We start from the raw sequence: 13808 nt of genomic DNA, 5'->3' as shown, positions 1-13808 counted from the left end.
GAGCTGTGAATCTCTTTTCCACAGATGTCCAATGAGACTTTATCAGGACAAACAAGTGAATTACCGGCTCAAATGAGCATCGAAGCACCGTTGCAAATCTCCTGTATACAGCCCTGTATAGCAAGTTTTGAAACATTCCACATTCCTATGGCTGGCGCAAATCTCTCTTATCAAAAGGCCACTGTAGAGTTGTGGTCAGTACACACACTTCACCTGCACTTGAACTCTCAACTTTGCGATTGCGAGCTCCTCGCTCTAGCTCTGAGCCTCATGGCTGGTAAAGTTCCCAGCTCAGGAAAATCCACGTGAAAGCCCACGCTATTAGAAGGGGAGCACACCAGCACTGTAAGATCATAAGTATCTACAATCTAAATTCTCGACTCTTTCAATGCCTCTCATGCTTGGGAAAATGACAAAAGAAACATCGGTTGTGTGTATTTACGTGGCCAATCGTGCTAATCGGAGGTGCGGTTGTCTCGGCCCTGCCGTAGGAAACGTGGAACTGTCTGCTACTGGGTCAGGGCTGCACACAGAAGATGAGCACCTATGCCTTGGTGTTGACTTAAAGCTTTCGTGACTGCAGGAATTCATATCCTTTTGGTCTTTCGGTAAAGTCACGTAGAACAAAAAAAAAATAACAAAAACTACGACGTTTCGATCGCAACACAAGCAGTGACGATTGCAATGACGATTGCTCGTGTTGCGATCGAAACGTCGTAGTTTTTGTTATTTTTTTGTTCTACGTGATTTTACCGAAAGACCCAAAGACTAGGCCTTGGTGCTCGATTTGAGCCAGGAAATCACTTCGTTGTGGGCTTTACTCACCAACACACCGGTTTGCAGAAGTAGTAACGAATTGGCACGTTTTGTTTACGTGACAAAGCTTACTAATTGGCTGCGTCGGGTGGTGGCGCATTCAACGACACATTATATATTAACGCGATCTAACCCAAACAAACAAAAAAACACCTTACTGTGGATATTCCGTCGGCGAAAGGCAAACTTGTTAAAATCACTTGGACTGTTGACTCGGGAAAAAAAAAAACTACCGTTCGTAAATTAAATTCCTGTTATGCATACACGTAAAAAAAAAAAACCGCATTCCCTAAATTACTTGCAAATAATGCTTAATGGTGCCCATTGTTATTCGTGGAAATGTTAGACGTAACAGAGACGCGTTCATTGTGCGCCCCTCACGCAGGCCGCTTGGCGGCACAATGGGGCGACGATGAGAAAGGTTCCCCTGGTGGGGGAGGGGGGGGGGACAAACGAGGGGGAGTGTGAAGAAGAAAAAAACCCCGCCCCCCCCCCCCATCACAAACCCATCGGTCCTTTTCCGAACGAGCGAATGACCTTTTGTACTCCCCATAGAAAATGTTCTCCCGACAATGCACGAGCATCTGCGAGAAAAGTTAATCCGTCGTAAACGCCGTTTTGATAGGGACGGGATGGTGGTGGTGGTGGTGGAGCGGTGGTTTGTTATTCGTGGGACATTTAAGAAAAAAAAACTATTGCTACATAATCGACTGCTTTCGGAAATGTAGTCCGCTGGGTGCAAATCCGTAAAATGTGCAAAAATAACAGATGGATTTTTTTTAAGTTTTTTACCACCTTGGGAATTCCTCCGCAGCAAAACGCGTCGATGTTAACACAACGGGACGGCTGGAGGAGGAGGAGCTAAGGGCAAGTAAGCAGTACCTCCCCCCAGACATGCACGCAGGGCTCACCGTTACACAGGTAAAGGGATAGCCCTGAAGTTCCTTGGCAGAAAGGCCTCCACGAGAAGGAGCTCCTCCAAGAGAGTCCCACTCGAGGCTATTTTCTGCATTTAGCTTTTTGGCCTTCTCGTCTACGCTGGCCAGGCGTCTTCGAAGAAGTGGCAGTAACCCACACTTTACCCCACCGCACACGGCCTGCAGATCGATATCAACGCGGTGAACCCATTGATATCACTGGGTTGGCAGAGGCGGTGGGAGGCGGCAGGTAAGAAGCTTGCATCACAGTTTCAACTACCACGCCAGGAGATAATTTAACCTGCGATCTCTAGATTGCAAGTTAAGTGTGCCGCTAACCACAACAGCGTCCACACGCACGGTTAAAGAATTTGTTTTTAGCTCCACGTTAAGCTGGACCACACAATCACTTAAGAAGCTATCGTCTTACATCAGCACAGAGATACTCAAGTGAAAATACGAAAAGAGCAGGTTAATAATGTTCCCATTTCAAGGTTTCCCCCCCCCCCCGCTCACCATGGTCTTGGGGCACGAAGATTACGGGGCACGGCTACCGGGTACAGGATGTCTCTTCCGCGGGCCAAAAAAAATCGCTCAAGCAGCCCTTTGTTTTTGAGTGACGCCTAAAATGGGCGCTTTCATTCAACCACCACGGGCAGCGGAGAACTGTGGGGAGGACCACTGTGGTCCGGTAATTCGATTTGTCCGTTTGTGCCACGCGCGGGCGCGCAATCGAGCGTTTCGAAAACCTCGCCCTCGGAGGGCTCTTGTCCACCGCCAATCTAATAAAACAAACCCGCGGACCCACCCTTGGCTGTGATGTTCCACAGTCGCGTATCATCATAGGAATTGAAACGCAGGATCGGTAACGTGTGACAGCCACGGCGGGTGGAATGTTTCGCACACGCTGCAACCTGCGATCCAGAAGCCGACGGTTCGATTCGGTGAATGTCCTGCTGCTATCCACCCAGTGGTATTCGTGGGCACGCTAAAATTAGTCGATCTGTGGAGTAAAGTGTGGCCACTCCCACCGCTTCCAAGATGTGTGGCCAGTGTGGAAGAGCAAGCCAACATACTCTCTCTCTCGAGGGGCCCTCTGTTGGAGTTGTGGAGTACCTTCGGGCCATCATTGGCGTAAGCGAGCGACTGCATTCTAGGAGTGCACTTTTACCTTTTGTTGTTGTCGTGCAAACCCGTACAAATACACACACGCGTGCACACCGAGCACGCGCACACACGCGCGCACGTGCAAAAAAAAAGGGGGCAAACAAAAAAGACGGGAGAGAGAGAGAAAAAAAAATTATGTGCAGACGGATCCAGTGGCAGTGGCGTTTCAGTAACCGTAACCCACGGACGTTAGGTGATTGATTTTTTTATCTGCCGCTTACATAATAGGATATCGGCTGTCCCACGTCTGGATGCCAGTCCAGTGAGTGTAGACGTGCCATGGTTGAAATGCCAACCTGCTCCCGTATCCGTCCCGGGCGCTGTTACAACCTCCTTTTGAGCAGAGACTCTTGACAATGCAGTGGCTCTTACAATGCATTCTTTGCAATTAAATGATTCAGTTACTTGTTTACCAATGCTTTAAAGTTAGATTTTTAGAAATACAGAAATGTTCATCGCAAATTATCATCCACATCACCATCAGTGCATCTTTATAAAGTATTAACTATTTGGTAAAACAGGATGATTCTGTTGCGTGTGTTTTGATTTAAAATTCCCCATTTTATTTCAATTGCGGTGACTTATGGCGCGTGTAATCAGGCCGAGAAATTTCCTTATGAAACCATTGCAGTGTGTGCAGCGCACAAGCCTGTTGCAGCGAATTGTCCCTGGAAGATAATATCACTGAACTACTTTTGAAGTCACTGTAATAACAATACGCCTCTTTATCCACACCTAGGGGCAAAATTGTATACGCCCCTGAAAACAGCGTTTGTGGCATGTAAATAAAAGCTAAATCATATTTAAATTCACAGAACTAAAATTTGAACAAAAATACGTGATAACACTGGCCAGAAATCAAAGTCAGTGCCAGCACTCCACCCAGAAATCGATCCTAATCGATCATTTCATGCACTGTTATGCACCCCTGGGAAATAACTCATTAAATCACATTGGAATGTAATATTTAGACATCTGTCTCTGGGCCTGCCCCAAAATGAAATAACTTTACATTGCATACATCATAGAGAAATATATTTTAATTGTATTTTTCAATTCCACGTGTCAAGCGTGTGGAGGAGGGTTTACTTGACGTAACTTAATCGTTGGCATTCATAAAAGCCAGAATAATAAAGACCACTGTGGAATATTAATGTTGACTCAAGCACAACACGTCATCCCTGTTATGCGGTTGCCGTTGTTGAGCTAATATATACACAATTATCCCTTAAATGAACGGCACTTTGCAAAAAAAAAGGAAGTGATTGGTTTTTTTGTCCTCATTTGGTCCTGTTTGACATAGAGAAAGACACGTGTCCTGAGCGGTTGACCAAAGGGATCATCATTACGAGCATTGCGTCCGCGCATTAGTGAGCTTCCGTGATCAGCGGCAATTATTTCGCGAGCCCTTCGGCGCTATTCCAATTGTCTACGTTCTGGTTGCACTGAGTGACTTGGTTGAGTCACGGGGTGGGGGCAGGGTGGGGCGGGCGGTAAAGGGGTGAGGGGTGGCGACAGGGGATGGCTTAAAACGTCTAGGTCGGAGACACTGAGCCAACACGAGATCTCGAGTTTGAATTGCAGGGCAGGGCTGTCCCCCAAAAGTAGGGGAAGGTGCGGCCATGCAATTGGCTGATCGTGCCACTGCCGGCGGAAGGGGCCCTCTGCTCGAGCAAACGATTTGGTTTACTCTTCCACTTTGGCCAGACGTGTTGGAGGAGATGGGCGCCCACCCACGCGTCATCCTTGACGCACACAACCTGGCCATCGACTAACTGCGCCCGCTAATGTATGATTTTTGTTTTTAATGTTTTGGTCGAACGTGATTGCGTTGAACATTGTTCGTATAATTACGTCGCAGTCCGGCGAATTATAGAAGTCCACCGTAGTGGGAATGATGCATGAAAGGGTAAAACTGCATTCTCAAATGCAGTGAGTTTATAGTCACTGGTAACTCCACAAGAGTCAGAGAAATATGAAAATCAACATTTTTGGGCGGCCAAATAATATGACACTTTATTTTAAAACCTGGAGTGATATGAAATATTGCGTTTTGATGCAATTTGTTGAATCGACATATGGCATCATATTTGAATGATCTCACATTTTTTAAATATATTTGCAAGATTATGACCCTAAAGTTGATGTAAATTACAGTACAGTACTAGTTTCACAAAGCAATGGGCATGACCTGTTTTTTTCCCATCATCCAGTTATACTTTCACTTGAGCATTTTCATTCCAAGCAGTTTATGTTCAATATTTTGACTGTACGTTTATAATGATTCCAAACGTCGACTCACTACAAAACCACGTGCAGTCTACGTCAATTCAAACTAATTCACTTGTCAATGTCCTTAAAGTTTCCAAGTTATCGCAATGTCCCATAGTGTAATGGGTGAGCTCCAACTACAAGCCACTCAATCTCGCCACTCTGAAGGAGAGGCATCGCCTCACAACCCCAATCCACTATACTGTTAAAAGTTCTGTTATCAGGCAGTGCCAGCAACAAATATAGTGAGTGCTGCATTTTTATTTTATCTACACTTTGTAAATAAGCAAGTGCCTTATAATAGTCTTGAAATCGGAGTATAAAATCAAACTCAACACATTTATCAATAACACCGCCTTAAACGGAAAATAACGTTCATATGATTCTCCTTTTGTTGGGTTGTTTCGTGATGTGTCCGCAACATCATGGGAATACTGTGCTTAATGACCTCATGACTTGAGTCCTACATCAAAATGTGGATGATGCATCATCATCAGACGAAATGAATCCACTGCTCCTGTAAACAGATGACGTCGACATTGTGTGAAGTGGCTCATTCACGAATTACATCACGTGTATCTGGTGCTCTAACTGTGTAAAAAAAACACGTGCATCAGAATCAGAATATTTTCTGAATCAGAATATTAAATTATACGGGAGGAATCCGATGAGCTATAAAGCTCTTTTCCACAGATGTCCAGCAGTCTTAGCATTCGCTAATTAAAAAAAAAATCAACCTGCTGGACGTAGGTATCTCCAAACCGCGTCCAACTATCGCCATCCTGCGATGTAATAGTCCACCTGGCACCTGCACACGAACTCATGTCATCCGCTCCATCTCCCTGGTGGACGTTCCCACTCTCTTGACGCGTTACGCTGATCCGCGAATCGTCCTCTGCCTAAGCACGGTAAACTCCTTAACCAACACTTTGAATGATGCTTTTAACCTGTGTACGCCCTCTCATCCAAGCGTCCATCATTCCATCTGTCAAATGCAGGACTAACACGCGTACATCCCTCCACGCTCGGATAATGTACAGGCTTTAACGTGGTGCTTATATAAGGCTTGGGATAAGTGAAGGCACAAAGGCGCTGGCGCCCTGGATATCTACGTGTAGACGGAATCTGCTGAAGGTGGGGAAAAGTGTGGTCGCCATATCTGGGCTGGAGCACTCGGTACCTACTTTATTGCACTTGACGGACGCAAAGCAGTTAGGGTGAACACCGATCCAGGCACTCGCGCATTCACTTTGCTCACGCACCGGCAGTGAATCGCCTTCATATCATTCTTCGGTTGTGACTGCCACGGTGACTTTTTCCCCCGTGGATTTCCCCCCGCTTGATGCCTCCCACACATGTCGAAGACTCGGTCCAGCAGATTGTTTCGTCTCAATAAAAACCTTGGGTTCAACCGCGTTTCGCGATGCAACCCCATCCGCTTCATCCCTTTGCACTGTTCCACTTTTCAATTCCCTCCCATCGTCTCTTTTTCCAAGTTATTATTATAATTACGACTTGGCTTCAAACAATGAACGCACAAAGTATTTTAAGTCAGGTCAGCCACGTGGCTCAATGGTAGAGCGAGCAGCTCGTAATACGAAAATTTTCAATTTCACTTCCTGGCTAGATATTGTCAGCCCATCATCATTTTGGGGCCAATAAAATACCTACCACTTTGTGGGTAAGTCAAGATTGGGTTGTTCTCTGTATAGACTTGCCCCCGTCGTAGTAATGTGGAATGCCCACCACTGGCTCCAGGGCTTTAAGTGAGAGATGAGCACCGCTGCCCTCGATTCTCGTTCGAGGGGCAAATCACTTTGACCTTTTCGAGGGCCGTTTGTTGCTGACCCCAATTGCCAAATTTGGGCCTGGTGCTCAGCAGCCGTGATTTTAAAACAAACAAACAAAATCCATGGCTCACGTGCGAGCGCCTTACGGATGAACTCGCAGAGCCCAGTCCCCCGTGACACCACGTCTCTCTCTCACTCGGCACTTGCTTTTAACCAAGACTCTTGTAAATGTTTTATTCACTCCGTGAGTGTCTTGTGTGAGTGGGCTTTTTTACGCGCGTGCCTAAATCACGCCGAGTAAGGGGTACTTAGATATACAAATTACATAATCTCCGCCGTCGCTTTAAACGAGGGTGTCAGGCATTTGCGCGCACAAATATCACCTAAGTTGTTTGCATTCCCCTTAAAATAATTGGTCCGGCTTTCCATTTTGTTAATTAAACCCTGGGCAAGCCGCGGTGATGCGCCACACGCATGGCGCACACTTGCACTCAGAGTGATAGCTTTTTTTCTTCTAATATATATTTCTGGAAGAAGAAAAAAAAACATATCTACATAGCTGTTGGTTATTAAGTGGTGTTATTGTGCGGATAGGGGGGGGGGGAGAAGAGGTGTTCTATAGATACATGAGGAGAGACATGGAGAGATACAGAGAGACACATACGGAGAGATAGAGAGACGTGGAGTGAGAGGTGAGAGTGAAGTCGACACGGAGAGATCCAGACATTAAGAAGTACAGAAAGAGACAAAGCGAGGAGAGAGGCATTGAAATAAACAGAAAAAAAGACGTGGAGTGAGACAGATACAAAGAGAGAGAGAGGAAAATCTAGACACAGTGGAATACAGACACAGTGACGTGCATGTAGATACGCAGAGAGAGAGAGGGGAGAGACAGAGCACGATATTAAATATTATTAATTACACAGATGCAATGGGAAAACAAAAACATGGCAAGGCCAAAAAAAAAGACGCAGAGGCACAGAAAGAGACTGAGAGAAACAAAGCGCGAAAAATGTTGGTGACGGGAGTGGTTGCCCTGTAGAAGTGGGGCAACCTGTACTCGTGCCCACGTGGTGCTTGCTGTCTTGCGAGGCAGTAGAATGGGTTATTGTTGCATGCGAGAGTAGCAGACTGCCCTCTATTATTCAGAACCAGGGACTAAGCAGGCGTTCGCATGGGGAACGCGCCTTGAAGACCTTACGTTAGTGCTATCTACGGCTCCCGAGCGCGGTAAATGAAAGGGGTCGTTTATTGTTGTGAGCGGTGATGTGGGCAGAGGAAGGAAATTACATTTGAGAAAATAATAAATTAAATCGCTCTTTTTTTTGGGGGGGGGGGCTAATTTATTTATTGATTTACTAGATCCTATAATGAACCTGTGTAGCTAGCTGCTACTTCAGTTTGTGTTGGTGCGGGCAGGAATAAACACAGATAATTACGATTGGCAACCTTGGTAAATTCACTGCTAGATGACATTGCTCATGGGTGTTGTTTTACCACGCTTCACCATGCTTGGCGGTCGGCGAGGTTGGTGAAAGAGAGCTTGCCACTGTTGTTGGTCACCACTGGGAGCCGAACTCAGGTCACCGGATTTAAAGTGCAGCGTTGCTAGCCACTGCTTTACCATTCCCTCACACTCTATGTCCCTGAACTTTATGACTGGATGAGTGTATCCGAGAATAACACAATTGACAGTCCATAGTCAATCCACTGCTGGATGACGGCCTCTTAGACCTTGAACAATCATTGCGAACTTTATTCATTGATTCTTGCGTAAATAGTTTTTTTTTGTCAAGGAATCAAATATGTATTTAAGGTTAAAAGAAGCCTTCTTTGGTTCTTTCGGTAAAGTCACGTAGAATGAGAATAAAATAATAAATTGACAGTCCATAGTCAATCCACTGCTGGATGACGGCCTCTTAGACCTTGAACAATCATTGCGAACTTTATTCATTGATTCTTGCGTAAATAGTTTTTTTTTTGTCAAGGAATCAAATATGTATTTAAGGTTAAAAGAAGCCTTCTTTGGTTCTTTCGGTAAAGTCACGTAGAATGAGAATAAAATAATAAATTGATAAAATAAAATAACACAATAATATTCTCACGACGTTTCGGCCACAACACAAGCGGCCTTCATCAGGTGAAGGGACGAGACTGTCTGGTAGGACAGCGCTGGAGTGAGTGACAGTCTCGTCCCTTCACCTGATGAAGGCCGCTTGTGTTGTGGCCGAAACGTCGTGAGAATATTATTGTGTTATTTTATTTTATCAATTTATTATTTTATTCTCATTCTACGTGACTTTACCGAAAGAACCAAAGAAGATGAATCCTTGCAGTCACGAAAGCTCTAAATCAAAAGTTAAAAGAAGCGTCGATGATCACGATCGTGCGTGCGATCGCCGTGGACCTTAACATCACACAACAGGTTGCGGTATCACGACGTGGCGGTCAGCTGCATGCAGCAAGGGTCCTTGAGCCATTACAGAAGGAGGCGCTATTCTAGATTTGAAGTTTTCGTGACTGCAAGGATTCATACTCTTGGTTCTTTCGGTAAAGTCACGTAGGTAAAGAAAATAAAATAAATAAATTAAATAACGACGTTTCGGGCGCAACACAAGCGTCCATCATCAGGCGGGGACAACCACAGCAAGAAACAATTGCTGAAGCAGGCAAAAAAAGAAACGTCGTGATTTAATTTAATTTAATTTTTTTATTTTCTTTACCTACGTGACTTTACCGAAAGAACCAAGATTAAGGAGGGGCTAATTGACGGTGTTTTCCCCTTGGCTTCTTCGTCAGCGTGTTTTGTATGACAACCATCCATTTTTTTTGTTAAACTGTCGCATTCAGTCTTGCAACACAATAACGCAAGAAAGTGGCGATGAACCGGTTCTAACATGTATTCCGAACGTCGATGACACCCTTGTAGCCCGTATTAAGATCACAGTGGTCGTGAGAAATGGGAGTGCTGCACTCATTGCAGATGCTACGCTGCCTGCCTCTCCAGTAGACAGGCCTAACAAGGCCTTTTTTAACAGAAGCACGTCCTCGATTGTTGCCAACTCGATGGACGCATTTGCGGCGCTAGGTTGCAGCAGGTCGACGATCATAGGACGCTGTTGAGGTGTCGATAACGCAGAAAATACAAGCTAAAGCACTCCAGGGAGCACGCGCATACGGCAATTGGAACATATTGTAATTTGACTCGACTGTAATTGTTTTTTTGGTTTGTTTTTCATAATAACTTTAGGTATTTTGTAAATTTTTGTTCCACAACTGTGCTCATCGGCGTTACGTCGCGAGATAAAAGCATCGGTTTGCAGCTCTTATCGGGCGTAACGCTTCATCTGTTATAGAATGGCCTGCTGTGGAATGAAATCACAGAACTAACTAAACTATTTTTTTTTATTTTACCAGGTAAGACCCACCGAGCTTTATATAGCTCTTTTTTGTCCATAAGCGACCTGGCCACAAGTGACAGCTCAACGAAGTGGCGTATCACGTGGACATTTATAGCAGCGAAATTCTCTAAACGCGTGACGTTGATTCTTAACGTGGAGGGGCGAAAGTGGAAGGGCCCTGGAGAAACTGTTACTGAGATCACTTCTTTAATCGACGCATCACGCGGCAAACTTGCCCCACAAATGCCCTGACTACACACAGAGCAGTTTCCGCTCCTCAGTGTGGAAGTCAATCTGATGTAATTGTTTTTTCGTGGAGCTGGAATTTAGCCATATTAAGTAAAAAAAAATGTCTTCAACATGAGCGGGTTTTTTTTGACGTAGATACATATTTGATGGTTGTTAATGCCATCGACTTGCGACACTTTTGCTGATTGGCCGTGTCGGGTGGTGGAGGGTTACGACACATTTATAAATAAACGCGATCTAACCCAAAAACCTTTATTATGAATAATATTGGTCGCGAAAGCCTACGTGTTAAACTGACACTTAAGAACTCGGCTTAATCATCGGCGGCTTAAATCCAGATGCCATCCCAGGATCTCGGCAGTGCCGACTCAATGCTGCCATCTCTAAACCACCCAACCGCATCTTCAACTTCGCCGTGTATGCCAGCTGTGTCAAATAATTTCGAAGTGTTAGCCATGAAAGCCTCGCTCAGCCTGAAGACTCTTTATTTCAGGAGGATCCTGCATTGCGATGTTTGGCCAATGTCATGAATTGAGTGTTTGTCGTTAGGACGGAAACCAGAAGTGCCTGGAGAAAAGTCAGACACACGTAGGGGGGTGGGAGGGGGGTACACACTCTACATTCCCATCTCCTGGTCACCTCGCAGGCACACACACAGCTACAACACCGAGCAAATCCCTGGTGCTCACGAGTCTAAGCACCGAACCGCGTTGCAACCCCGCTTTAGACTGTGAGATTCGATAATATCGGCTGCGACTTTGGGGCAATTTGCCAAATCGGTGCGTAACCATCCCGGGGTATCTCCCGGGTGAGAATGCACGCACGGAACGAACGACGTCCGTGGCCGTGGTGCTCAATGGGCAATCCTCATTCCCCCCCCCCCCTCCCTCACCTCGGTCGCTGATATTGAGACATCGACTCGTCCAGGTTTGGAAGGAGGTGACCTCGTGTGCGCACAGCGTTCATTCGTGTAGAGAAGGAAGGCTCGGGCAATGACGTATTCTATGTAGATTGAGTGTGCCCCCCCCATTGTGATCGCAGCTTGCACACACAGTCGAAGCATTATTCTCCCCCATGCCCCCCCCCCCTCCACCATTATTTATTAGTCTCTTTTCCGTTTTTCCAACTCAATTCTGATCAAGGACCACATTCACATTTTTCCCCAGCCACTCTCTCTGATTGCATTTCTGGGGAGTGCACGGTTTTCGCGCACGTACACACGCGCGCGGGCACATGCACACACACACACGCACGTACACACACGTACACGCACGTGCGTGCGTGTGTGTGCGTGTCTATACCAATACCCGCCATTCGCAACTAAGTGACGGTGACATCATCACGGTCGCCTGTGCCAGGCCAGGTGCATACCCATGCACGCAATCACATGCGTGCACGGATATGCACACGAAGATGCATACACTCACGTGCCAATGTACGCGCGCACGTGCATAATCGCGCACGTGCAAACGCGTGCACAAACGCGCGCGCGCGCACAGATGCATGGTCGCACGCAAATGCACACCTACGCAATACGTGTACCAAAAAAACGAATAGCCTTAACAGACTGTTGGGGCAAGTGCTGTTAGCGAGCACCTATGAAGGCCGGAACGGTACAAGAGGGGGTGGGTGACCAGCACCACGCCCGACCGCCTTTGTCTCCCCAGTGGCGATGTTTACACACCGGAACCAGGTATTCATTTGAGGCTGAGTCGACCTAAGGGAGGCCCAGGACCGGGGCTTCCCTTAGATCACCGGTATTGACCGTGAGCGGGAATCGAACCCGGGTTACCAGGTTCATAGCGCAGCGCGCTAACTGCTACACCACCGCTCCCCAAATACGTGTACCATGCACATACCCACCCACCGCCCATCCCCACGAACAAAGACAGCGATCCGCGTGCTGTTAGTGAGCACCTTTGAAGACCAACACGGCACACGAGGCGGTGGGTGGCCAGCACCAACAGAAATGTTAGCCGCCGAAGAAATATGTAAACAATTGGACGCAAAATCAAAAGCTTTGGTTCTCAGGTGGCTGTGTTTTCTTTTTGTTCTGGAAAAATAACACCGTTGCGAATACCTCGAGCAAGTTTCATGCTTGTATCACAATTTAAATTATTCCTGTTAAAAAAAAAAGAATTCACTTATCTGCTCCACTATGCGAGCGTCAAGGCCATCGTGAGCGGAGCACCTGGTAAGCTGATGCAATGGTCGAACCCACGCAATGTAATCTAATGCGAGGGCAAGTCCAAAATATGCATTCCCTCCCTCTAGCGCCCGATTGGCGTGGCTTAGATGCTTGCAGTGAGAGATACATATCACCTGTGGGCCGTGTTGAATTTAAATCATAGGCCTCGCGTGGCCACGAAGAACGTAGGCAAGTAGATATTGTTTGCACCCTTGGGCAATGTGAGTCACCAGCCGACATTGCTTGCTTTGTTAACACAACTGTTCGGCCACACATGCAGCCATCGCCTGCTCCACCCATTTCGCGGCACTGATGGCCATGCATGTGCATGTTGAACTTCTTTCGCGCTGTACATAGCGATTCGCGCTCAACGGAGGTGCGCGGGAAGGACAACAAACTAGACGCACAGAAAGCATTTCTAACCAAATTTAGTATTCAATCGAGACTTAAAAATGCATCGCTCCAGCGGCTTCCACGGGCCATATGAAACCCTCGGCGCACTTTCCAGGCCGTGGGCCTGCGGTTATCCAACCGCTGCCGTCGAGAAAGCACAAGAGCAGCACCCCCGCGGTCACGTACCCACGCAGTTGAAGTCCTTCTCCAGGCGGCAGAACGCGGAGCAGCCGTCGCCATCACGGACCCCGCCATCGTCGCATTCCTCTCCATCGGACCTGAGTAGGGAGGGTGCGTTGCCCGGCGTTCCCGTGAAAATCACCCCCACAAGACGCGTTGGCTCATGCCCTGGAACCCCGCAGTCGCCAGAGTCCGCGACGTCGGTGATCGGATGATGATAGACGGCGTAGATTAGAATACCAAATTAGAATACCAAAACCGAGGTGACGAAGCTCACCTGTCCACCGTGCCGTCACCGCAGAAGGCCGCGCCGTGCCGATGAACGAGCGGAGGTGAAAACTCGGAGAAGCCCGAACCAGAGACAACGCGAACCTGGTAGGAGTAGACAGCTCCCTCCTCCACGTCCCTAGCGCAAAATTCACGGTGACACCTCTTA

General features: G+C 47.0%; 1 protein-coding gene across 2 annotated transcripts in view; it reads right to left on the bottom strand.

Annotated features, from left to right (window-relative positions):
* LOC116953181 (pappalysin-1-like) overlaps nucleotides 1–13808 on the bottom strand; it is a 126495-nt gene that overhangs the window by 63860 nt on the left and 48827 nt on the right. For both annotated transcript variants that reach the window (XM_076074839.1, XM_076074840.1), the window contains exons 9-10: nucleotides 13650–13778; nucleotides 13379–13470 (exon numbers count right to left, since the gene is read on the bottom strand). In XM_076074839.1, the coding sequence (XP_075930954.1) occupies nucleotides 13379–13470; nucleotides 13650–13778 (221 nt within the window). The remainder of the gene's footprint in view (nucleotides 1–13378; nucleotides 13471–13649; nucleotides 13779–13808) is intronic.

Source organism: Petromyzon marinus, chromosome 50, assembly GCF_048934315.1.
Source record: "Petromyzon marinus isolate PM22_M1 ecotype Great Lakes invasive population chromosome 50, UKy_Petmar_22M1.pri1.0, whole genome shotgun sequence".
Classification (NCBI taxonomy): Eukaryota; Metazoa; Chordata; class Hyperoartia; order Petromyzontiformes; family Petromyzontidae; genus Petromyzon; species Petromyzon marinus.
This window is presented reverse-complemented; position numbering and strand designations above follow the sequence as displayed.